The 26916-nt window shown below is 41.7% G+C and overlaps 1 protein-coding gene across 8 annotated transcripts in view; it reads right to left on the reverse strand.

The window, feature by feature from the left end:
* MYO5A (myosin VA) overlaps window positions 1-26916 on the reverse strand; it is a 213266-nt gene that overhangs the window by 62085 nt on the left and 124265 nt on the right. For all 8 annotated transcript variants that reach the window (XM_008268991.5, XM_051822368.3, XM_008268989.5 and 5 more), the window contains 8 exons: window positions 25710-25807; window positions 23697-23783; window positions 23499-23607; window positions 19297-19508; window positions 18253-18409; window positions 10916-11155; window positions 9616-9864; window positions 1835-1928 (listed from right to left, as the gene is read on the reverse strand). In XM_008268991.5, the coding sequence (XP_008267213.4) occupies window positions 1835-1928; window positions 9616-9864; window positions 10916-11155; window positions 18253-18409; window positions 19297-19508; window positions 23499-23607; window positions 23697-23783; window positions 25710-25807 (1246 nt within the window). The remainder of the gene's footprint in view (window positions 1-1834; window positions 1929-9615; window positions 9865-10915; window positions 11156-18252; window positions 18410-19296; window positions 19509-23498; window positions 23608-23696; window positions 23784-25709; window positions 25808-26916) is intronic.

The following is a 26916-nucleotide window of genomic DNA, read 5'->3' on the forward strand; positions in this document are numbered from 1 at the left end:
ATTTAAGCTACCAGCTTCCCTAGTTTTGAGGCCTTCTGACTTGGATTGAATCATGCCCCTGCCTTTCCTTGTCTTCAACCTTGCCTATGGCCTACTGTGGGGTTTCTCAGCTTCCATAATCACACAAGCCAATCCCTTTGTAATGCCCCTCTCATAAATCTGAATCTAGATACCTTATTGGTTCTGTTTCTCTGAAGAACCCTAATACTCTATCAATTGATCTCATTAATTTGCCTCAGAAACAGTTACCTTTTTCTCTCAAGTTGCTCATTATTTGTATTCTTTTCATTTTTAAAAAGATTTATTTTATTTATCTGAAAGACAGAGTTACAGAGAAAGGTAGAGACAGAGAGGTCTCCCATCCACTGGTTCACTCCCCAAATGGCTGCAAGGGCCAGAGCTGAGCAGATCCGAATCCAGGAGCCAGGAACTTCTTCCAGGTCTCCCACACAGGTGCAAGGGCCCAAGGACTTGCCCATCTTCTACTGCTTTCTCAGGCCATAGCAGGGAATTGGATTGGAAGTGGAGCAGCTGGGACTTGAATCAGCAACCATATGGGATGCTGGCACTGCGGGACGGGGGCTTTAACCTGCTGCGCCACAGCACAGGCCCTGAGTTCTCATTATTCCTAACACACCTTCATTATTCTGATGCCACATCTTAAAACTTTAGAATATTTTCGGCTTTTTATTTTGAATACCACAATAAAAATGACATTCTGATGATTATTTCCTTATATATCTTCATTCAAATCCCTCTCTTTTATTTCTACCACTAATTACTGTTTTTTAGATATGTCTTCTTATGCTATATTTAAATATATGAGGATAATTCACAAAATTCAGGAAAGATGAAATTAAAAGATAAGTTTATTTTGTGCAAAAATTTTTGGAATTCATGGTTAGTTTTTTATAGTACTAATTCTCACAAACTTTTTGAAGATCCTTCGTACGTGTGATTTCTTTATAAATTATTACCATTCAAATCAACTTTACAGATAGCAAACTAAATAAATGTCTACATCTAGTTTGTTCTTTTTTTTTTTTTTTATCTTTGACAGGCAGAGTGGACAGTGAGAGAGACAGAGAGAAAGGTCTTCCTTTTGCCGTTGGTTCACCCTCCAATGGCTGCTGCGGCCGGCGCATCGCGCTGATCCAAAGGCAGGAGCCAGGTGCTTCTCCTGGTCTCGCATGTGGGTGCAGGGCCCAAGGACTTGGGCCATCCTCCACTGCACTCCCTGGCCACAGCAGAGAGCTGGCCTGGAAGAAGGGCAACCGGGAAAGAATCCGGCGCCCCGACCGGGACTAGAACCCGGTGTGCCGGCGTCGCAAGGTGGAGGATTAGCCTATTAAGCCACGGCGCCAGCAGTTTGTTATTTTTTCAAAAAAATTGAGTTAGTTTTTCAGTTTGATAACACAGAATGATTGACCTTAGAATAAACCCACTGATTCAATAAAATCAACCAATCAATCCACACAGATGCACACATCTATAGCCATATTAGTTCAATAACTCTTACCAAATCAATGGGAATCCTATAAACCACAACTGACAAATCACACATGCAGAACAAATTAATTTTTAAAAAATTACTCTGATGTTGACTGAATATTAATTCACATTTACACATAAAGAAACCAAGTTTACAAGTACACCAACTAAACATCTGGAAGTCTGGCCTCTTGGAACTTTGTAAATGTACTGATGACAGCCTCAGCATTTCAAAACATTTGAGCTCTGAGCAGTGCTGGCACTGATAAACAATGTTGTAACTTATAAAACATTGGTGTGTGGTTAACTGGGGTGTAGTAACTTGAGTCCCCAAGGGCCTTACCTGTCATCTCCTTAGCCTGCTCCACAATAAGGTGATTGAGGGTCTCTTTTTCCTGCTTCAGCAAAGTATTTTCTTCCTTCAGACTTGATACCAGCTACAAAATAAAACAGAGGAAGCCACACTAAGTGTGTGAAGGCCATACAGCAATCATTCCTTGCTCCTGTTTTTTTCTGAGCCTCATGCCTTTGCCTCATTGTGTCTAGTCATCTTCCAAAGCTGGCCCAAGTGTCACCCCTCCAGAGAGCTTTCCAGGAAACTCCTTCCAATTAGATGTCTTTTCAGTGGGCCACTGTAAGATCCTAAAATGCCAGTTTATAGTACCTGTATGTAAATGATTTACCTTTTTGTCTTCCCAAATAGATTAAAAATTTCCAGAGGACAAGAATGGTGGTGGGTTTTATTTTTCTTTGTATGCTGAACACTTAACAATTGCCTAGCACCTTGTAAGCATTCATTTTTGAAGCAATAACTTCTTACCTTAACACCTAGCACAAAGCTTATGTTTACCTGTTATTCAAGTGAAAAGATGAAGGAGGTTAAGAAGAGCATGAGTGCTTTATCATTTTTGAAATTCACTAAAGATCTTCTATGACACTTCCTTCTACTTGTCTTAAGAAACAGAATTTCCTTTTCATCTCCTTTTAAGGGTTTTGCAACATGGAAAACAAGTCTACCCTTTAAATAAGCAGTGACTTTACAATAATGCCAATATACTTAATGCCACAGAACTGCACATTTTAAATAGGAAAAAATGGTAAACTTTATGCTATGTATATATATTTTATCACTTTTTTTTTTTACAGTAATGACTCTTCACATTTTATTTCCTGGTTGGATCAGTACTCCTAGGAAACAAATGTCAAAACCAAAGTTAACTTTTACACAGAACATAATTTACTCAGATCACCTTTGGAATAAAATGTGTGCTTCTGACGAGTGAGATCGGATCTCCTTTTCCAGAGCATAATTTCAAGGAACACACAAAGCAAGAGCTTTAACAATAGGGGAAAGGTGGCAGGGAAACTCATCATTGTGTTGGGGTTCAGAGACAGGGAAAGAGGGCTCTGAGATGAGAGATCCTCTGGGACCAGGAAAGCAGATACAGCTTTGTGCCATAGCAACAGTCAGTTCCGAAAGTGACCCTTTGGCTGGTCCAGTCTCCTTATCCATACTCAGTGGACAGGCCCAGTTCTCTTCAGGCTGTGAGGGAAACTGCTCTATGTCAGGGTGTGCTGCGTACACACAACCAACTGAGGTTTGTTTGTTTTTTTTTTAATTTATTTATTTGACAGGTAGAATTATAGACAGTGAGAGAGAGAGAGAGACAGAGAGAAAGGCCTTCCTTCTGTTGGTTCACCCCTCAAATGACCGCCACGACTGACACTGTGTTGATCTGAAGCCAGCTTCTTCCTGGTCTCCTATGCGGGTACAGGGGCCCAAGCACTTGGGCTATCCTCCACTGCCCTCCTGGGCCACAGCAGAGAGCTGGACTGGAAGAGGAGCAGCCGGGACTAGAACCCGGTGCCCTTATGGGTTGCCGGTGCTGCAGGCAGAGGATTAACCAAGTGAGCCATGGCGCCGGCCCCAACCGAGTTTTGACAAAGTGCTCAGACCAGACCATGGACTAAGGATTGTCAACAAATGGTGCTGGCAAAACCGGATGTAGAATGAAATTAGATCCATATCTCTCATCTTATACAAAAATCAACTCAAGATGGGTCAAAGATATAAATTTAAGACCTGAGATTATGAAGTTGCTGGAAGAAAACAGGGAAATACTCCAAGACATTGGTGTGGGGGATGACTTCTTAGACAAAACTCCCAAAGCACAGGCAACAAAAGCAAAACTAAACAAATGGGACTATATCAAACTCAGAAGCTTTTGCACAGCAAAGGAAACAATCAACAGAGTGAAGAGACATCCAACAGAATGGGAAAAAATACTTACAAACCACAAAGGATTAATATCCCAAATATTAAGCAATTTTAAAAACTCAGCAACCAAAAAGCAACCAATCCAGCTGAGAAATGCATAAAGGACTTTAACAGACAATTCTCAAACTCTGTAATTAATACACAATTATTCTTTTTTTTTTTGACAGGCAGAGTGGACAGTGAGAGAGAGAGACAGAGAGAAAGGTCCTCCTTTGCCGTTGGTTCACCCTCCAATGGCCGCCACGGCCAGCGCGCTGCGGCCGGCACTCCGCGCTGATCCGATGGCAGGAGCCAGGTACCTATCCTGGTCTCCCATGGGGTGCAGGGCCCAAGTACCTGGGCCATCCTCCACTGCACTCCCTGGCCACAGCAGAGAGCTGGCCTGGAAGAGGGGCAACCAGGACAGAATCCAGCGCCCTGACCGGGACTAGAACCCAGGGTGCCGGTGCCGCAAGGCGGAGGATTAGCCTACTGAGCCGTGGCACCGGCCACAATTATTCTTAAGTGTTGAAATTTAACTGAAAAGTGATCCCTGATAAATATAAGAGTGGGCATAAGAGAGGGAAGAGATGTACAAGTTGGGACATGCCCAATCGGACTTGCCCCAAATGGTAGAGTTAGAAATATGCCAGGGGATTCCAATTCAATCCCATCAAGGTGGCAGGTACCAATGCAATTTCACTAGTCCAAGTGATCAATTTCTGCTCACAATTGATCATAATGATAGGATTAAGAGTCAAAGGGATCACATAAACAAGACTAGTATCTGCAAATACTAACTGATAGAAAAAAAAAGGGAGAGAATGATCCAACATGGGAAGCGGGATACACAGCAGACTCATAGAATGGCAGATGTCCTAAACAGCACTCTGGCCTCAGAATCAGCCCTTAAGGCACTCGGATCTGGCTGAAGAGCCCATGAGAGTATTTTAGACATGGAAAGCTAAGACACTCTGGAAAAAAAAAAAAAAAAAAACTAAATGAAAGATCTGTATGAGTGAGATCCCAGTGGAAAGAACGCGTCATCAAAGAAGGAGGTACCTTTCTCTGAAGGGAGGAGAGAACTTCCACTTTGACTATGACCTTGTCAAAATAAGATTAGAGTCGGTGAACTCAAAAGGCCTCCATAGCCTTGGCAACTCATGACAAGAGCCTAGGGTGATTACTGATGCCATAAACAAGAGTGTCAATTTGTTAAATCAACAACAGGAGTCACTATGCACTTACTCCTCATGTAGGATCTCTGTCCTTAATGTGTTGTAAATTGTTAATTCACGCTATAACTAGTACTCAAACAGTATTTTACACTTTGTGTTTCTGTGTGGGTGCAAACTGTTGAAATCTTTACTTAATATATACTAAATTGATCTTCTGTATATAAAGAGAATTGAAAATGAATCTTGATGTGAATGGAATGGGAGAGGGAGTGGGAGAGGGGAGAGTTGTGGGTGGGAGGGAAGCTATGGGGGGGGAAGCCATTGTAATCCATAAGCTGTACTTTGGAAATTGATATTCATTAAATAAAAGTTTTAAAAAAAGAAATATAAATGGTCAAAAATATATGAAAAAATGCTCAACATTTACTAGCCATCAGGGAAATGCAAATCAAAACCAATATGATATCACATCACCCCTGTTAGAATGGCTAAAATCCAAAACACAGAGAGTAAGAAATGCCAGTGAGGATGTGTAAAAAGGGGAACTCTTATAGACTGTTGGTGGGTATGGTGATTTCTTAAAAAACTAGAAATGGATTTGCCATATGATCCAGCAATCCCACTACTGGGTATATACCAAAAGACTCTAGCACAATGTTTCAAAGAGATAACTACATCATGATGTTTATAGCAGTGCTATTCACAATAACTAAAATTTGGAATGAACCAAGGTGTCCATCATCAGATGAATGGATAAAGAAAATGTGGTGGGAACAGCACTGTGGAGCAGTTGGCTAAGCCTCTGCCTGTAGCACAAACATTCCATATGGGCACTGGTTTGTGTCCAGGCTGTTCCTCTTCTGATCCAGCTATTGGGCCCTTGAACCCAAGAGACTCAGAAGAAGCTCCTGGATTCAGATAGGCCCAGTTCCAGCTGTTGTGGCCATTTGGGGAGTGAACCAGTGGTGAAAGACCTTTCTCTCTGTCTCTCCCTCTGTCTGTAATTCTACCTTTCAAATAATTAAAATCTCACACACACACACAAAAAAGAAAATGTGGTATACATACACAACAGAATATTATTTAGCTACAAAAAAATGAAATTCTACCATTTCCAGCAAAATCGATATGACTTTGCATATCATGCTGAGTGAAATAAGGTGAACCCAGAAAGACAAATACCACATGTTCTCCCTTATAACTGGGAGCTAAAATTTAAAAAGCAAACAAAAAAGAAAGAAATGTCTATGTGCTTTAGTATTGTTGCAAATATAATTTTTTAAAATTTTGTTTTATAATTTTTTCAATCCAGTGGTTAAGATCATTATACTACTATAGTTTTAATGATCTGTGATTTCTTTAAGATTTACTGTATATGGGTAAAATGGTCGTTTTTCCATTCATTTATTATTTATATATGTCCATATTCTCACTAGTGTCATTTTGCTTTTTACTTCTTAAACTTCTTATTCAGTGAAGCAGTAAGCCTTTTTTTTTTTTTTTTTTTTTTGGACAGGCAGAGTTAGTGAGAGAGAGACAGAGAGAAAGGTCTTCCTTTTTCTGTTGGTTCACCCCCAAAGTGGCCGCCATGGCCGGTGCGTTGCAGCCGGCACGCTGCGCCGATCCAAAGCCAGGAGCCAGGTGCTTCCTCCTGGTCTCCCACGCCGGTGCAGGGCCCAAGCACTTGGCCCATCCTCCACTGCCTTCCTGGGCCACAGCAGAAAGCTGGACTGGAAGAGGAGCAACCAGGACAGAAGCCGGTGCCCCGGCCGTGACTGGAACCCGGGGTGTTGGTGCCGCAGGCAGAGGATTAGCCAAGTGAGCTTTGGTGCTGGCCACAGTAAGCCTTTTTACTTTAATATAATTTTAAAATATGCTATGAAAAAAAGGAGAAAGAAAGAAGGTGATGGGGCTGCCACTGTTGTGCAGCAGGTTAAAGCCCTGGCCTGTGGCATTGTAATCCCATATTGGTGGTTCGAGTCCTGGTTGCTCCACTTCTAATCCAGCTTCCTGCTAATGTGCCTGGGAAAGCAGCAGAGGATGTCCAAGTACCCAAGCGGGAGAATGGGAAGAAGCTCCTGGCTCCTGCCTTTGGATTGGCTTAGTTCTGGCCATTGCAGCATTTGGGGAATGAACCAGTGGATGGAAGACCTCTCTCCGTCTCTACTTCTCTTTCAAAATAAATAAACAAACAAACAAATAAATGAATAGAAAAAGGGCGGGAGGGAGAGAGGGATAAGGAGGGAAAAAGGGATAAGGAGGGAGGGAGGAAGGAAATATCATTGCGTTCTTGGAATTGTATTTACAAATCACACTGAATCTTTTAAAAATTAATTGAAGTTAAAATCTAAAAATTATATAAAATTTAAAAAAAGAAAATTACTTAAAAAATCACCTGTGGTGCATTTTCAAAATATACCTGTGTGGCCCATATTCCCAGAACTTGGGTAGGTAGCTTTTTAAAATCTCTCCAGCATGTTCTGACATACACTCTTGGCTAAGAACCACAGCCTTTATGTCACTTCTGGGCTCCTTGACCAGAATGACAGTGAACATCACTGTCCAGACCATGAAGCTGGACATACAGTGGAATATTTTCGTTTGTCCGTTATTACTATACTTCATCCAAAGAGTTAATGACAGTTCCTACAGCTATCCCTGTGAATTACAGAAAATAATGAAATGAAAGGAAAAAAGATATCTGAATCTGCTCACTAGCCTATCAGACGACAAAATCAAGGACTTGGCTTTGAAGAAGAAAGGGGAATGTTCCCACCAGGGTTAAAAACTGTACTGATTCAAAGGACATGGAGGGGGCCGGCGACGGGGCACAGTAGGTTAATCCTCTGCCTGTGGCGCTGGCATCCCATATGGGTGCAGGTTCTAGTCCCGGCTGCTCCTCTTCCAATCCAGCTCTCTGCTATGGCCTGGGAAAGCAGTGGAGGATGGCCCAAGTGCCTTGGGCCCCTGCACCTGCATGGGAGACCAGCAAGAAGCTCCTGGGTCCTTGCTTCGGATCAGTGCAGCTCCGGCCATTGTGGCCATTTGGTGAGTAAACCAACAGAAGGAAGGCCTTTCTCTCTGTCTCTCCCTCTCACTGTCTGTAACTCTACCTCTCAAATAAATAAAATCTTAAAAAAAAAAGGAATTGGAAAGTTTTCATGGCCAGGGAGACTTAATGGAGAGGAGAATCTTTAACACTCAAGAGCATCCTTTTGGATTTATGTTTGTATTTTGACAGAACAAGCTTGCTATGTTAGGACAATATTACATGGTGGCATTGCTTTTTCTATACACAGAGTCCAGATCTCCTGGAGATACATGAGGAATTGTTTTATACAGACCCTGATTTGCAATTTTGCTAACTACACTATGCTCTCTGTTGTAACCATAAGCTCCTGCTGAGGTCCTCACTGTATACGCCACCACGAATATTCAGCAGCCAGTATAGAAAGGCACATAAGATTCCTCCCAGCAGTTAACAGCTGACACAGCTCTGCTTTCACTTAAAGATCATAATCCCAGTGGAATCTCTAAAAATTGATTCCTTTTTCTGGTAAGCCCTAAACAGATGTACTTTTAGAAACATTTAAACAATACACATCCATCACAGCTTGAGAACTTAGCATAATCTGTACCTAATGAGGTTCTTATACAGGTTAATACATGTTTGCAGCACTCATGGGACTCTGGATTTTTTGCCAGAGGAGGGAGGTGGTTCTGTCTGCATAGTAGCTCTTGGGTGTGACTGCTGTGCAGACATTTGGATTGCTCCTTCTTGGCCTAGTTAACACAGCCTTAATTCAGGTTTCTGTAAGGATCTATACAATCAGGTATTGACAACTCATTGTTTCATTTACTTCTTTATCTTAAGGAAAAGGAGCCTACGTGTCATCTGGATTTTCTTTAAAGAAAAATACTGTATAGTCAGTGTTACCGTTAGAGTGCATATCCCAAAATCCATATGTTGGAAATTTAGTCCCCAAGTTCCTACGTTAATGGCATTTGGAGGTGGGACCTTTGGGAGGCAGTCGGATCATGAGGGCACTACCCTCACATGCATGGATTAATAGATGATTGGGGGGTGTCTTTGCTGTAAATGTGCGCTCTCTCTGGTAATCCTGCTTTGTCTCAAAGGCCCTCACCAGAGGATGGTGCAACTGCTCTTATTTCTCAGCCTTTAGAACAGAGGTGGGAAATACTGGGCCCATGGGCCATATAGGCAGCAAAATCTTTGGTCTGGCCCTGACAAGGTAACCACAGGTGTGGGACTCGAAATTCAAAACACCTGTAGCAGGCTAATTTTTAAGTTAATAAGTTGGTATGCCCATGAATGTTGTTATAAATATCCAAATGGCCTTGGCAGAAAAAAGGTTCCTCATCCTTGCTCTAGAACCATGAGATAAATAAACATCAGAATAAGATGGCAGGTATTTGGCCATTAATTCTACTCTTAAAATACTGCTCTGACTCTGTTCTTACTAGACTCAAAAGCTTCTACTGACAGCCTTGCAGTTTCCTTGTTGATCAAGCGGGAGAAATGCTTGGAAAGCACAAGTAAAGAACATTGAGTCAAGTAAAATCCATGTTATTTCCTAAAAACAAACACTAAACCTCATGGGCCAAGTCAACATGATAGCAACTTTCCTCTGCAGAAGACACAGATGGCAGTCAGACTTTAGTTCCTACCTGTTCAGTTTCTTGTTTGTATTTATCTGCACGTTCCTCAATGGACTTTTTCTCTGACTGAGTCTGTTCCAGGTCTTTCCGGAGCTTGGCAATTTCTTCCTGCAGACTAAGAACACGTCCAGTGGCAACTTTGGCTTCCTCCTCACTTAGCTGAAGACGCTCTAAATCACTTCGTAGTTTCTCAGTCTCAGAGTTGTATATTCCTTCCAGATTGGTCAGTTTCTCCATGAGACATTTGTAGTCTTTGTTCTTCAAACAGACATAAGTAATAGTAAGTAAATATGCACATATTCCAACATATTTAGTGAAAAAACCACGCCTCATCATCATATTCGTGCTATATCACCATACCAATGACAAGAGTGTCCAGCCAAATTTGCTACGCTGAAACATTCACAATATTTTATATGAAAACTAACACTGAGCTGCAGGACGAGGTCCAGATGACAGCACATTTCCTCTGTCTAAGGAGTAGATGGGGTCGAGGACATTAGTTCTCAGCTACCTTCATAGTACCAATACCAACACCTTCTCGATGACACCAATAGAAGAGAGAATAGCGCAGTCAATGTTTTAATTTACATGATGAGCAACATAGATGTGATTTTCTCATAATCACAAAATGAGTTACATAATAAATCCTGAATTTCCTGATTCTTAATCCATAAAGAGGGGAATGCGTATTTGCTTTTGAAAATAGACCATGTACTAGCTAAATGAGGCATGAAAATGATAAAAATGGTGTAAAGTGTCACCAGTTTCTTACAAATCTACAGGTTTGTAAATTTACCACCTCAAAATGCCTCCTATCTCATTCAAAAAATTTTCCTGATAAATGCCATTTCACTCTAATCCATATTTTTCTATGTTCCTTAGCATTTATATATTCTTACTTACCTTTATATTATTTGCATATGCTAAAATATTGCTTGGAAACCATGTCTAAGCAATGAAATTCTAATTTTCTGCAAATAGACTGAAAGTTCCTGACATACATGGACATTTTCCAGCTTGTTTGGCCATTTCAATACTGAATAACTAATCTGCAAAATGAACATTTTATCATATGCAAATAAATGATAATGGTCAAAGAGTTCTATAAAGTACAATATGACTGGCAATCAAAAATGTTTGGAGCATTAGTAAGCTTGTCTGTGTTCTCAAAAATAACTTATGCCTTAGTCATCACAATTTTCTTCTAACATGTAAGCTCATCATTATTTGGATGTTCATTACTGTCATTATTTTATGTTTCACTAAGACTAATGGGTAGAATCAAGTGCTCCTTTATAAAACATACCTGCTCATCTACTTTGCGCTGCAGCTGCATGATCTTGTTCTCCATGCCAATGTGGAGCTTCTTATAGCGCTCCACGGAGCGAGCCTCAATTTTGAGCTTCTTCAGCTCACGTTTGGCCATCATCCTCCGGAAGCAGCACTGAAGGTAGATAATGGCATTCATGCTCCTCTTGTAGCGTGTGCGAGCCAGCCAGCCCCGGACCCACTTCTGAATGATGACTGCTTTGTGCTCACGGAGTATCTGCAGACAGGGTAATGGAAAATAATGTCAGACCCTGGACTAGTCTCGAAGTTCAACCCCATCAACCTGTCAGACGGAATCCATATATCACCTAAAGGGAAAGACACAAAAGTCGTGTCAACAATCACAGAAGTACGGAGGTGTACATTATTTTATTTTATTTTTTAGATATTCTTTCTCTTTTACCCTTATTTTGAGGTTATGGCTTAACTCATGTTTTCTGCTCATTTACATTAAAGTAATTTTTTTAAAGATTTACTTATTTATTTGAAAAGCAGAGTCATAAAGGCAGAGAGAGAGAGAGAGAGAGAGAGAGAGAGGTCTTCCATCCATTGGTTTACTCCCCAGATGGCCATAATGGCTGGAGCTGCACTGATCTGAAGCCAGGAGCTTCCTCAAGGTCTCCCATGTGGGTGCAGGGGCACAAAGACCTGGGACATCTTCCAGTGCTTTCCCAGGCTAAAGCAGAGAGCTATATCAGAAGTGGAGCAGCTGGGATTTGAACTGGCACCCATATGGGATGTCAGCATTGCAGGCAGTGGCTTTACCCACCATGCCACATGGTGCCACATGACACCAGCCCCATGTACAGATTTTTAAAACATGATTTAGAAAGGAGAATTTAGGGTCCAGCATTGTGGCACAGCAGGTTAAATCACCACCTATGATGTCAGCATCCTAATAACCGGGCCGGTTGAAGTTTTGGTTGTTCCACCACTTCAGATCCGGCTCCCTGTTAATGTGCCTGAGAGGGTAGCAGAAGGTGGTCCAAGTACTTGGATCCCTGTCACCCATGTGGTAGACCCAGATAGAGTTCCTGGCTCCTGGCTTTGGCCCAGCCCGGCCATTGCAGCCATCTGGGGAGTAAACCAGCAGATGGAAGGTCTCACTTTCTCTCTGTGTCTCTCTCTCTATATATATATATAACTCTGCCTTTCAAATAAATAAATATTTTCAAAAAGTAGAATTTAGAAGCATATAAAACTGGTTTATAGTCACATGTTATATGTATGATTACAGGCACAGCTTACATGTGGAAAATAAAAGGCATCAGATTATCACTAGCTCTAAAATGAAAGAAATACACTAGGTCTCTTACTGATGACTAATAAATTATTTGTCAGCAACTATAAACATAAAATTAGCAGAAGTAGGTACCCCATAAATTATGTACTTTTAAAGTAACAGATTTCCCCATTACCTTCACTGTTGATAAAACCTCACTGTGTGTAAGGCCTGTGTATGAGGACAGAGTGAGAGCAGTAAGCTGCCTGTAAAAAACTTATTACTGGGGCTGGAGCAGTGGTGCAGTAGGTGAATCCTCCGTCTGCAGCGCTGGCATCCCATATGGGTGCAGGTTCTAGTCCCGGCTGCTCCTCTTCCAATCCAGCTCTCTGCTATGGCCTGAGAAAGCAGTGGAGGATGGCCCAAGTCCTTGGGCCTCTGCACCTGTGTGGGAGACCCAGAAGAAGCTCCTGGCTCCTGATGGGTGCAGCTCCGGCCATTGTGGCCATTTATGGAATGAACCAATTGACGGAAGACCTTTGTCTCTGTCTCTCCCTCTCACTGTCTGTAACTCTACCTCTCAAATAAATAAATAAAATCTTAAAAAAAAACTTATTACTGATTCATTAATTTTTCCTCCAGAAACACAAAAAAATGATATCCTTATTTGCCATATTTGAAGAATCCCTTTCTAGTATGATTTCCCATTACTGTTGCAAATGCAGCAGGAATCTGCCAAAGCAGCAGGAATCTGCTAATGCGAGTCGTGGGCAGGGGCTTTAAAAGGAAAGCTATCAGTAAGATCATGGGAAGTAAATGAATCTTACTTTTGATAAAATAATGTTGAACCTCAGTATTTCTAAAATATTTTAGGGGGAGGGCCGGTCTTGTGGTGTAGTGAGTAAAGCATCTGCCTGCAGTGCCAGCATCCTATCTGAACTCGTGCAGAACATCACAGTCCTGAGTGAGGGCCTCGTCTTAAGACAGGATCACTGCAGAACAACTGGATAAGACTCAGGGGTGGCAAGCTGAAGGCTTTCAGACTTTAAAGTCAAGTAGCCACAGTGGCAAAGCTATCATGTTAACTTTTCTGTTCCACTTACTTCTCTTTGGTAACTACTGACATTGGCCCATTTCTCTAATTTCAGCCAAATGGAAATACCTTGTAATCAGAGCTTCCATTTTTAATCTCATTTCCATCAGTGAGTCAGAGAAATGAAAGAACACTAGTGCTTCCATTTAAGATCTTCAAACCCCATGAAAAGGAGCCTTGGACTTGAACCACAGTGAGAAAGAGCACTGATGGGTAGCTATTGGCCTATAGATGAGCAAGCCACTAATCTGCCACTCTCGCTGTCTAGTCACAGTGAGAGTCTGAGTTGGGCAGATTCCTACTGCTAAGCCAATGGCCTGGAGCCCCAGTTCAGATTTTCCTGAGGGGAGTACTGATGAACACAGGAAGGTAACAATTCAGTGTATCTGAAAAGCCAAGTTTAAAGCTTTTCCTTCTGTTGAAACCTTATGCTTACATAGAAAGAGAACAAGACTATAAAAGAGGCACGAGCACAAACTTTTCTTCAAAACACAGAGAAGATCTTAAAGTAACTGTCTTCAAATTTCCTTTAAAACACAGCTATTCAACCCTCACCAGTTTTGCAAAAATTTTTTGGAATAAAATCACTCCAAAGTAAAATGTCCAATTAATTAATTCAGGTCATTATCCACATTCTACCCATGACTAAGACTCGCCCCTCACCCCAAGTCTCCCTATTAATGTTCCTCTACAGTGTCACCACAGAGCTCTAACGTGCAGACTCTACTCCTGACTTACCAGGAACACATCCTAAAGAAGATCCAAGAGGTGAAATCCTTTCATCAACTGTCCCAGAGGACGATTAAGATGAATCTGCTGATGTACCATCTAGAAGGTCATGTTTATTACTGTTAAACATACACGTTATTTGACAGAAACTTCTGGAGCATTACGCTCTAATCAATACAATGAGAACCACATTCATAATCTAATTTATTTCCTCCTCTTCATAGTAAGTTCTTCTAGGATTGCCTCCTTCTTGGAATAATCATCTACCCATTTGCCATGTAACTTACTTAGAAAAGGGTCTCTACAGACAGGGTCAGGTACAAGACCTTGAGATGGGGAAATCAAACTGGAGTGCACATGTGGGACCTGAATGCCATTGTAACTGCTCTAATAAGAGACAGACAGGAAAAGAGCAGTGAGACGCACAGAAGGGAGGGTGATGTTAAGGCAGAGGCAGAGACTGGAGTGATGTGCAAGCAACAAGGAAATGTTGGCAGCCATTAGAAATTGAAAGAGGCAGATTCTCCTCTAGAGGCCCCACAAGCAGTGCAGCTCTGAAGACACTCTGACTTTGGCCCAGTGATGCTTCTGGACTTTTGGCCTCCAGAACTGGCAGAGAATAAGCATCTGTTAAGTCACCACGTTTGTGGTTATTTATTACAGAAGTCATAGGAAACTAACACACATATTTTTTTCTTTTTTTTTCCAGATTCCTAGCCAGAGGGGAAAACGTGGTATATCTTCTTTTCCAATCTCTTGTTAATAAATAAATGGAATTATTGACTGAGCTTCCAAGATGGCAGAATAGGGAGGACGCTTACTGCTCTAGTCTAGGAGAAGATAGTTTAAAAAACATGGACAGGGTGCAGTCTCAGGTAAGAGAGAAAAAACAGCAGAGGAAATTCTATACAAATTAGAGGGACACAGTGGACCGATGTGTAGGGCATGGACATCCACAACTCAGGAACCCAGCAGCTGAGAGCATACCCATCAGTGCTGGGGAATGAGGTGAGATCAGACTGCAGCATCCAAAGCAAGTGGCAATAAAGCCACAGGAAGAGCCTAAAGGGAACCCAAGTTGGAGCCCAATGGGGGATAGTGTCCCTGCCAAACTAGAGAACAAAAAAAAAAAAAAAAAAAAAAAAGGAGGGACACATTTCTCTCTCCCAGATCACCTTACAACAGCATCCTGTAAAAAGCTGATAGAGCAGGGCCATTTTGGCTATATGTAACAGCTGCACCAACTGGTGTCAGAGCCCAGCAACTAGCCAAGTGAGGAATCCTGACTCTGTTGGGGAGAACAAACAGGGGGTTGGGTGTTTGTGGCTGTGGGAGGCTTGTATGCCAGGACTATTAAAAAAGGCTTTAACAGTTTGGTAAAGTAGCAGGATATAAAATCAATACATAAAAATCAACAGCCTTTGTATTCACAGACAATGCCAAGGCTCCTAAGATTAATCTCATTCACAATAGCTACAAAAACAATGAAATATTTTGGAATAAATTTAACCAGGGTTGTCAAAGATCTCTATGATGAGAATTACAGAATATTAAAGAAAGAAATAGAAAAAAAATGGAAAAAACTGCATGTTCATGGATTAGAAGAATCAATATCATCAAAATGTCCATTCTGCCAAAAGCAATTTGAAGATTCAATGTGAAAACAATCAAAATATCAAAGACATTCTTCTCAGATCTAGAAAAAATGATGCTGAAATTCAAATGGAAACACAGGGGACCTAGAATAGCTAAAGCAATCTTGTACAACAAAAACAAAGCCAGAGGCATCATAATATCAGATTTCAGGACATACAAGGCAGTTACAATCAAAACAGCCTGGTACTGCTACAAAAACAAATGGATAGACCAATGGAACAGAACAGAAATGCCAGAAATCAATCCAAGCATCTACAACCAACTTATATTTGACAAAGGAGCTAAAACCAATTCCTGGAGCAAGGACAGTCTCTTCAACAAATGGTGCTGGGAAAACTGGATTTCCACATGCAGAAGAATGAAGCAGGACTCCTACCATGCACCTTACACAAAAATCCACTCAACATGGATTAAAGATCTAAATCTACAACCCAACACCATCAAATTATTAGAGAACTGCATGATATTTGCACAAAGAGTTCTTGGAAAAGACCCCAGTCAAAGCCAAAATTAACAAATGGGAATACATCAAATTGAGAAGTTTCTGTACTGCAAAAGAAACAGTCAGGAAAGTGAAGAGACAACTGACAGAATGGGAGAAATTATTTGAAAACTATACAACTGATAAAGGATTAATAACCAGAATATATAAGAGATCAAGAAAATCCACAACAACAAAACAACCCATTTAAGAGATAAGCAAGGGACTTAAACAGACATTTTTCAAAAGAGGAAATCCAAATGACCAACAGACACATGAAAAAGTGTTCAGCATCATTAGCCGTCTGGGAAATGTAAATCAAAACCACAATGAGATTTCACCTCACCCTGGTTAGAATGGCTTTCATACAGAAATCAACAAACAACAAATGGTGGCGAGGATGTCCCACTGTTGGTGGGACTGTAAACTGGTAAAGCCACTATGGAAGACAGTATGGAGATATCTCAGAAATCTGAATAGACCTACTATATGACCCAGCCATCCCACTCCTGGGAATTTACCAAAGGGAAATGAAATCAGTAAATAAAAGAGTTATCTGCACCTTCATGTTTATTGCAGCTCAATTCACAATAGCTAAGACATGGAATCAACCTAAATGCCCATCAACCAAAGACTGGGTAAAGAAATTATAGGATATGTACTATATGGAATACTATACAGTGGTAAAAAAAGTGAAAACTTGTCATTTGCAACAAACTGGATTAATCTGGAAAACATCATACTTAGTGAAATAAATCAGTCCCAAAGGGCTAAATACCATATGTTTTCCCTGATCTATGAGAACTAATAGAGCACCTAAAATGAAATCTGTAGAAGTGAAACTGACACTTCCAGAAGGGATGACTTGTGCTGCCCTTGTCTTGAATGTTGAGGGACAGTTTTATTTTCTTGTTGTTGATGTTGTTTTTTCATTTTCTTCTTCATACTATTTGTTGAGCTCTCTACTAACATAGTTAATCATATGCGTATAAAGTCAATTGAGGATCTCAGTAAAAAATGAGTGGGAATAAGTGAGGGAGGAGGAAATTTGTAACTGTAAAGCTGTATAGTTCTGCATAGATTTCTACTCACTCGCTTACTAGGGTAAAAGCTTGTCATAGGACCCCAAATCCCATTAAGCTGGGTGGTAAAAATGACACCTTAATTGTTAAAGTGATCATATTAAGTGTTAAAGTAAACATATATAAAGGATTAAGTGTTAAAGTGATCATATAAATCAGATCAAGTGTCTGGTAATAATAATAGATAGAATTAAAAAGGGGAGAATGTTCCAACATGGGAAGCAGTCCATACAGCAGACTCATAGAATGACAATTGCTTTAAGTAACACTCTGACCTCAGAATCAGCCCTTAAGGCTTCCTGGTCTGGCTGCAAAGCCCATGAGAGCATTTCAAGTATGGAAAGCCAAGACACTGTGGCAAAAAATGTTCTACATGAAGATCTCTATGAATAAGAATCCAACAGAAAGAAGTGGCTATCAAAGAAGGATGTACTTTTCTCTAAAGGGAGGAGAGATCTTACAGTTTGCTTATGACCTTGTCTAAATACTAATGGAGTTTGTGGATTCAAAGGCTTCCACAGCTTAGGCAGCTCATGTTAAGAGCCTTGGGTGGTCACTGTCGTCATACTAAGAGTGTTAATAGTTAAATTAACAGGAGTCACTGTGCACTAACTCCCCATGCAGGACCTCAGTCCTCAATGAGTTAACTCATAATAGAGTTAACTTTAAAACTAGTTCTCAGTTTTATTTGAGTGTGTGCAAACTGTTGAAATCTTGGTCTTCTGTGTACAAAGTTAATTGAAAATGAATCCTAATGGAGAATGGGAATGGGAAGAGGAAAGGAAGGAGAATGGGAGTGTGGGTCGGAGGGTGGGTATTGTGGGAAGAATCACTATATTCCTAAAGTTGTACTTATGAAATTTGTATTCCTTAAAAAATTAATTAAAAAATAAATATATGGTATTATTTAGTATCTTAAAAACATATTTTAGTTGTTGTTTGTTTCCATGCAGCTCTTATATTCATAGTAGCCCCTATGTTACCTTGTTCAGCTGTAAAATTTGATTAATACTAATGGAATGACAAAGCATAGTTGAAACAAATGCCTCACCTTGTGATACCTATTTCTAGCCAAGTAGCCTCGCAAATAAGACTGTAGAACGATAGTGGCAGCTCGTGTAATCTTGTACCTCCTGCGAACCACATACATGCGCCAGTACTTCTGAACGATGGTTGCTGCTCTGGTTCTGCGCAGAAACTTAGCATAGCTGGCCAGAGAGAACAGTGGCATATTGTCAGTCATCAGGAAAAGGAAATAACACATTTTATAGGAACTCAAGAGTGTTACTATCTTAAGAATAATGAGTAGTACTCCCACTGTTATTCTAAGAATGTACCATTTATTAAATCAACCTTGATATTTTTATACCAGTTTATAGTTTCTCCAAATGGTTTTGGATGTTTTCCTCATTTGAGCCTTCCCTAACTCTGAGTTGTGGGATGTCCCACACTGCCAGATCGTACACTAGGAAAGTGAAGCTCATAAAGGTTCATTCTCTCTAGGACAGGCTCATTACTCAGGCTATGTCCCTTTTATAGAGCAGACAGGATTTACATACACAGAAATCCCCCACTTTTTCATCACCAGCTTTCTTAGATATACTCATCACTAGTGCACCACATTTTCCCTGAATCTGTTTAAATTCTTCCTTAATTCATTTCTACTTACACATCTAAATTAAAATTATCCTAGTATATAATCATACTGAAGTATAATTCTCTTACAGACCATCCCAGTTAACTGTGCCCCAAAAGTCCTCACAGTCATTATTAACTAGCTCATATCTATGGTCATTTTAATTTACAGACAATTTTGTCAAATACCACATGCAAGTATAAACAATTCTGAGGACCTAAGTCAGCAGCAATTTATAATTTTCTTGAGAATGAATCTGCACCTTTCATTAGGCAAAGTGAAATTTTATTCTATTTAAATGTCTTATGAGTTAATTCAGTATCTCTCGAAATAAGAAGGGAGGACATACTGCCTCTTGAGGTACAGTGGCCACACACCACGGTCTTAGGTTGGACAGAGTCAGATGGTACCCTACTCTTAGAGGCTGGGAGCTGGAGTGGAGGTCCCCAGGAAACCTACCATCGAGCCTGGTAGCCCCGCACATATCTCTGCACAGTGATAGCTGCCCTCCGCATGCGCAGGTACTTCTTCCTCAGCAGCCATCCCCGGATGGTCTTCTGGATCCGGATGCAGGCAGCCCTCAGTTTGTCTGCCCGCAGTTTTTCTAGATAGGCCACTTGACCAGCACGGAAAAATATCTTTGTCTTACCAAACTGGTATTTGTCCTTGTCCTATTTTTGGAAGAAATTGTATACTCAGAAATAATGACCATATAAGAGAACTAAAGAAGAGAAAAAATATATCTAAAAGCAGAATCAGTAAAGGGATGAATCTATTAGCTAAAATTTGGGCTATGTCACAATTAACTAATGGAGGCAGATTTTTGATCCTAAGCAAGTTGAGCAAATAGAAGGGATTTTAAGAAAAACTGCAGTTTAAGAGTTATTTTCCAGAATAATTCTACCTGGAATTATTATCTGAGGCCCAAAACTTGGTTGTGGGTTATAGGCAGCTATTATTTGCTTGTTTGTATTTTAAACATCTCAAGGAAATGGAGATGCTGACACTCCCTCTGACTGCCCAGGCTGTAAGGGTTACATCAGGCTGTATGATCCATGAGAAAGCTGAAGGGAAAAAATACCAGGATGAAGAGTAAGGCAGGAAGAAGCATACCAGAAATAAAAGTTAAAAAAAAAAAAAAAAGTCCTTGGGTATTCATCTTGAGAATTAAGTTTCTAAACAGTTGTGTCTTGGCTTTATCAACAGTATATGCAAATAAACAAATAAAAATTGTATAAGTATGTATAAAACCCTATAAATTTCAAACTCTTTGCACAAAAAAAAATCACTTACATTGGTCAGTGACTTCTGATCATAAGCAAGGCTGAGCAGAAAACATAGACATACATATTTCTGATGTGTTATGTTACGATTCACCTTATAGCATGTAAGATACAACTACTCTTGTATCAAAGGAAGAGTGAAATTCATGTGTGAAACTCACTACTGCACTCTGAAATTCTAAACACAAGGAAAGAAAAGCACTTTTCACTGTAAGCGGTCTCTCCTATCTTGTGTATGAAACCAGAAAATCGGAAACCTCCACATACATCTAAAATAATTTTAATTTAAATCAATAAGGTTTACATAGACACCCTGGCTAGAAAGCAGCTATCCCTTCATCACCCAGCTCTCCCCAAAGCACCTCATATTAATCCTGCCTCCATTTCATAATCCTCCCTGCAAAGCCCTGATCCAGGCCTCGGGTGATCTGGCAAGGAAGCCAGCTGTCTCTACTTTCCGCTCTATCTCCACATTCCTATCTGAACCCCGATTAGGAAAGGGTTCAGCTAAACTCAGAAAGCCCCAGATTTTTTAACATGACTAAGAAAGTGACCTTAGCTCTTTCAAAGAAAAAAGACATTATCAAAGAAGACGTATCACATTTAATTAATAGTCAGTAATTAAGCAACTCAATGGTATCTAAGACTATAAATGCCAACCTACATTTCCTAATCGTTTCTAGATTTTCCCATACAAATATAACACTGAAAACAAACACTGTGAGGTAATCCAGACTAATGTCAAACAAACAAAAATTATTTTAAAAAATCTTTCATGAACTTTAAATTCTCTAAGATCCAGAGCAGTGGCTCTCAAACTGCAGTCCTTAGATAGCACCAGCTTTGCCTGTGAACTTGTTAGAAATGCAAATCGTCAGGGCTCACATAGTGGTGCAGCAGGTTAAGCTGCTGTCTGTGATGTCAGCATCTCATATGGGTTTCCTAGTCCCTGCTGCTCTGCTTCAGATCCAGCTCCCTGCTTTTATGCCCGAGAAAGCAGCGGAAGATGGCCCTGGTGCTTGGGTCCCTGCCACCACATGGGAGACCTGGATGGAGTTCTAGATGCCCATCTTTGGCCTGGCCCAGCCCTAGCCATTGTAGCAATAGTGCCACAATGTGCGTAGTAAACCAGCAGATGGATGATTGGAAGATCTCCGCGCCCCCCCCCCCCCATAACACTGCCTTTCAAATAAATAAAATAAACCTTAAAAAATGCAAATCATTAGGCCCACTTCAAACAAAGTCAATCAGAAATTCAGAGGCATAGGGCAGTAGCCCTGCAGGTAATTTTCATAAAGAACCCCTCAACCTGGAATGCAAGACTCTGTTAATACCAATCCACATTTCATAACCAGTTCTCTTCCTTCCCAAACACAAATGTTCCCTGCAAAAAACTACTTTACTAGATTAAAAATAAATCCTGGGGACGGCACTGTGGCTCATTTGGCTAATCCTCCGCCTGTGGCGCCAGCATCCCATATGGGCGCCGGGTTCTAGTCCCAGTTGCTCCTCTTCCAGTCCAGCTCTCTGCTGTGGCCGGGGAGGGCAGCAGAGGATGGCCCAAATGCTTTGGCCCCTGCACCTACGTGGGAGACCAGGAAGAAGCACCTGGCTCCTGGCTTCGGATTGGAGCAGCGCTGGTCGTGGCAGCCATTTAGGGAGTGAACCAACGGAAGGAAGACCTTTCTGTCTCTCTCTCTCTCTCACTGTCTATAACTCTACCTGTCAGATAAAAAAAAAAAGAAAGAAAGAAAGAAAGAAAGATTCAAAAAATAAACAAATTCTGTTTTCCTACTTATTCATACCTGGTTGCCTCCTAGATTATTTTCCTTCCTTTTTTTTTTTTTTTTTTTTTTTTTTTGAGGAGATTTTATTTATTTATTTGAAAGGCAGAGTTACAGAGAGGCAGAAGCAGAGAGAGAGGTCTTCCATCTGATGGTTCACTCCCCAGATGGCTGCAACAGCTGGAGCTAAGCCGATCTGAAGCCAGGAATCAGGAGCTTCTTCCAGGTCTCCCACATAGGTGCAGGGGCCCAAGGACTTGGGCCATCTTCTACTGCTTTCCCAGGCCATAGCAGGAAGCTGGATTGGAAGTGGAGCAGCAGGGTCTTGAATCCACGTCCATGTGGGATGCTGGCACCACAGGCAGTGGTTTTACCCACTAAACCACAGCGCCAGACTCTCTTTCCATTATTTTAATGTAATCTAGGCCATTATTCAAGGCCTGACTCTAAACAAACTGTCGCTCCCCGGCTCACGGAGGAACGACACCAGACCGGACGCTGTTTTCTTTCCCCAGCCCTTCCCGGATTTGCTGCCACTCCCCCACCTCCGTGGAGGAGCGGCACCCCCGCCGCTCCCCCGCTTTTGCAGAGGAGCGGCACCACTTGTCGCCCTAGGTTCTCCCTAGTTTCCCTCCGGTATTTTCCCGGCTTTCCTCCTCCTGTCCGTATCCGAGTCACGGAACCACTTGTCGCTCCCCCACTCGCGGAGGAACGACACCGGACCGGAGGCTGTTTTCTTTCCCCGGTCCTTCCCGGATTTGCTGACGCTCCCCCGCTTTCGCGGAGAAGCGGCACCAGCGAGCTCTCCGACCGACTCTCTCAGGGGGGCCGCCTCGCATGTTGTCTCTCGCCCCCTTTTATAGTCCTCTCCTACCAATCCGTGCTCTGCTGCCCGCAAGCTGGGCACGCCGCTTTCTTCCAAACAGGGGTTGGGTCAGGAATCAGCTAATTAACGAAGCAGCTGTGTAAGCTTTGTTTACTCTCTCTCAGCACCATATGGTGGGAGATCAGACGCATAGAGTTAGTTTCCGTCCACAGTCTCAGTACTTATTTGTCTCCTGGGCGCCCCGCCATGTTGCGGGAGACGGACCCTGCTCACCACACAAACCTCTTTCATGAAATTGTTTTCCCTTTCTATAGTTGGCAGTGGCTTTCCCTTCTTCTGATTTCTTGTCCCACTCACTCAGCATTTGATATGGACACTGAGGTATATTACATTTATCTTTGAAATGAGTTCCTTGCCAAGGCAGACTGTGTTACCTGAGAACAACACTTATTTTTTCTTCATCATAGAGCACCTGGCCGGGTGTCTTCCCTAAGCAAGCCCTAGGTAAATTTTCACTGCCAATGATCACTCTCTGCAAGAACGTCCAGCTCTGTGGTCTGGGCCCAGGCCCACAGTCCTGTTTCCCTCTCCTCACTGATTCCAGCATCCTGACCACAGTGAACCTGACCTCCCAGACAGTGGGTCCCCACTCCCTCATCATCTGGATTGGTGATATTTCACATGGAGGTTCCCGGGCTTTCAGAGGTCAGAACCACATGGTTACTGCCAATATCCGTACAGATAGAGGTAAGCGGAAATCTTTCTCACCAGTATCAGTTTCTCTAATACATTCTTGCATGTTTGCTTTCTGTCACTCAGTACATCCTTTTGCTTCATTAGGACACGGTAGCGGCTGAAAAATTCTTGGTAAGTCCAACTATAAAAAGAAATAACTTATCAGATTATTTGAAGAACCGTGAACTTTTCCCATCAGGATCCCTTGTGTTTGAACACTATCAGGCTCACCGGGAGGGGAAGCCCGCTGCGCTGATTCGAATGGTCTCCAGGACCCCACATGCTCTCAGTTGCTGCACGGCTCTTTTCTCATCGAATCTACACATAAAAACCAAAGTCAATAATCCATAAAGAACCTGCTGTAGCCACAAATTGCTCTAGTCCATCAAAATTTGAGTTCCTATATAGCCAAAGAGACAAATCAGGAAGGAAAGCATTCAAAACTTGTAGCAGTGATTAGAGTAGAAAACTCCGCAATAGAGTTGAGAGAAGACAATTAGTGACAAAAATACAGAGCTGTAACGATCCCTACAGTACCACAAACTTATGAGAGCGTCCACTGAGCCCATTACAAAAGCAAAAGAAAATGCCCTTGCACTTTGCCTGGGCTCTTTACATTGCTTTTTCTGACTTTAGGTGCTTAGAATTCCTGAGGCCATCATACACAGCTCCCTTGGAACACGGAGTGGATGTCCTGGAGACTTCTCTAACAGGAAGGACAAATTAGATATGCTCTATTCAGTTATTTTTTTTTTAAATTGTTGTACTAGGCACTTACAGCATCTACATCAATGAAAACTATTATTATTTTGTGTTAAATTAAATTAAATATTTTTTTCATTTCAGGGAAGAGCATAGGGAACCCTTTTTTTTGCCAAGGGCAATTTGGATATTCATAACATAGCTCATGGGCCATACAAAATTACCAACTTAAAAATTAGACTGCTATGGATTTATTGAATTTCAGGTCCCATCATGACTGCCTTGGCAGAGCCAGATCAAGTGATTTTGCCAGAGACTAGACATTCCCCACCCCTGCTGGACAAACAGCAGCTAAAATTAAAGTTTTTAGAAAAATATGTTTATGGGGCCGGCGCCATGGCTTACTTGGTTAATCCTCCACCTGCAGCACCGGTATCCCATAAGAGCGCCCGGTTCTAGTCCTGGTTGCTCCTCTTCCAATCCAGCTTTCTGTGGCCCGGGAGGGCAGTGGAGAATGGCCCAAGTCCTTGGGCCCCTGCATCTGCATAGGAGACCAGGAGGAAGCACCTGGCTCCTGGCTTTGGATTGGTGCAGTGCAGTTCACTGGCTGTGGCGGCCATTTGGGGAGTGAACCAATGGAAAGAAGACCTTTCTCTCTGTCTCTGTCTCTCTGTCTCTCTCTCTCTCTCCCTGTCTCTCACTGTTTATAACTCTACCTGTCAAACAAATTAAAAAAAAAAGAAAAAAAAGAAAAATGTTTATAATTTCTATAAATGCTGAAAGAACATCTATACCAGGAGATACTTTGTAGCCATTAAAAGGAGGATGTGGATTTTTATGTGCCAATATGGAAAGTGTTCACAGTCTGTCAAGTTGACAGCAAAGACAAAACAGCAATGAGAGCAGGAGCCCCTCCCCTTGTCCCCAGCTGTGTCCAAGTAGACCAGGGAAAGAAGGATGTTGGTTGGTGAGGAAGGACCTGTGACAGTGATCTCTCTGGGTATAATGAATGCTTTCTCATGTATTTTTATGCTATTGTATATTTCTTGAAACTGTTTTTACAGTGTACATGCACTTTTATTACTTTTAAAATTAAATAGATACTCCATTTTAGAAAAAAATCTTCCAGAAATATTCATTCTCCCCTCATACGTGGTAACTACAGCAGCAGAGGTTGGTAAAAGCCAAAGTACTTAGATGGTTTCAAGAGCTGAAAAGTGTCAGGTAAGCCTTTGTCAAAGCGGCATGCTCCAGCTGACTCTGGTTTTAACTAATGTCCAAATGATCAAAACGCCAAGAAAGTCCTTGAACAGAGGTGAATTTAAAATAAAAAAGAGAACTAGAAATGCTAAGCTGACTTCAACTTTTCAAATCCTTGGACGGCTACCTGCTAATTTGTTCACATATTCTATATTCTCAAATGGGAAGAGAAACTGAAAAAAAAATCTATTAACTAGGATTTCTTTGCTCCTCTTCCTTTATGTTAGTTTGGCACTCTTTATGACATCTGGAGACTTCTGTGTTTAGTAGTTAGATACTTACGTGAATGGGAACTTGAAGTCATTAGGCTTAATACAGCGCACATAATGAGGGGTAGTGGCATTGAGGGTCTCCATAAGCAGGTGAAGGGAGTTTCGGAACTGCATGAAAAAGAGCAGGAAGGGGCATCAAGGTTTTGTCAATGGCCATGCATTATACACAACAATTTAAAATTCTCTTCCCATAGAACGAATGGAGATGACTTTGCCACCTCTGAACTTGACCCATCTTCAGAAGAGAAGCTGATACTAAATGAGAATGGTAGGATTTTTGGTTAAAATTTGACTAAACCATTTAAATGTTTATTCTGCTAAATAGACATTTGCTGTAATCCCACTCTTCCCCCTACTCCTCTTTTATAAAAGGTTTCTGTATGTGACAATATAACCTCATTAAAAGTTTTTTTTTGAAAGAGCAACAGAGGGAGACAGAGAGGGGCAGGAAGAAGGAGAGTGAATGAGGGAGGAGGAATGGAGAGAAAGGGAGAGAGAGGGAGAAAGAAAGATCATTCATCCACTCATTCATTCTCCAAATGGGCCAGCCTGAAGTCTGGAGCTAGGAACTCCATCCGGGTCTCCCATGTGGGTGGGAGGGTCCCAAGTACTTGGGCTATTTTCTGCTGCCTTCCTAGGTCCATTAACAGGAAGCTAGATTTGGAAGTGGAACAGCCAGGATTCAAACCAGCACTCCAATATAGGAGCAGGCATCACAAGTGGCACCTTAACCCACTGCACCACAATGCCAGGCCCCATAACCTTAGTTCAACAATATTAAGGCCGTTTCACATAAGGCAGGAATTTTTCCCAAGATACTACTTTTAAGCAGATAATGTACAAGAGTATGGGAAATAAGTGGGAGGAGGGAAGACAGGCAGAGAGGGATTACTTACTACTAGGAACATGGGACCAGACCTGGAGGCTGACGAGCCGTGTCAGGCTCTGCTCCTGTCTGCAGTGGGCACAGGGTCCCAAACACAGGAAAACAAGCCGACTGACGCTGAGCCTCCCGTCCAAAGCCCCCACCCCTTGTTCAGGTGGTAAGCGTGTGGGTAATGTTCCCCAGTCCCCACAGAGCACAAGACATCCAAGAAGAGAGAGGGCGCTGCTCCTGTACAGACCAAGCTAACGGATGCTCTGGACAAATGCTGAGAGAACAAAACAAAGATGGCAGTGGATGAGAAAGAAGATGTGCACTAGAAGAATTAAGATGT

Source organism: Oryctolagus cuniculus, chromosome 12 (genome assembly GCF_051225735.1).
Source record: "Oryctolagus cuniculus isolate XC-2025 breed Fujian yellow rabbit chromosome 12, ASM5122573v1, whole genome shotgun sequence".
In the NCBI taxonomy this organism is placed as follows: Eukaryota; Metazoa; Chordata; class Mammalia; order Lagomorpha; family Leporidae; genus Oryctolagus; species Oryctolagus cuniculus.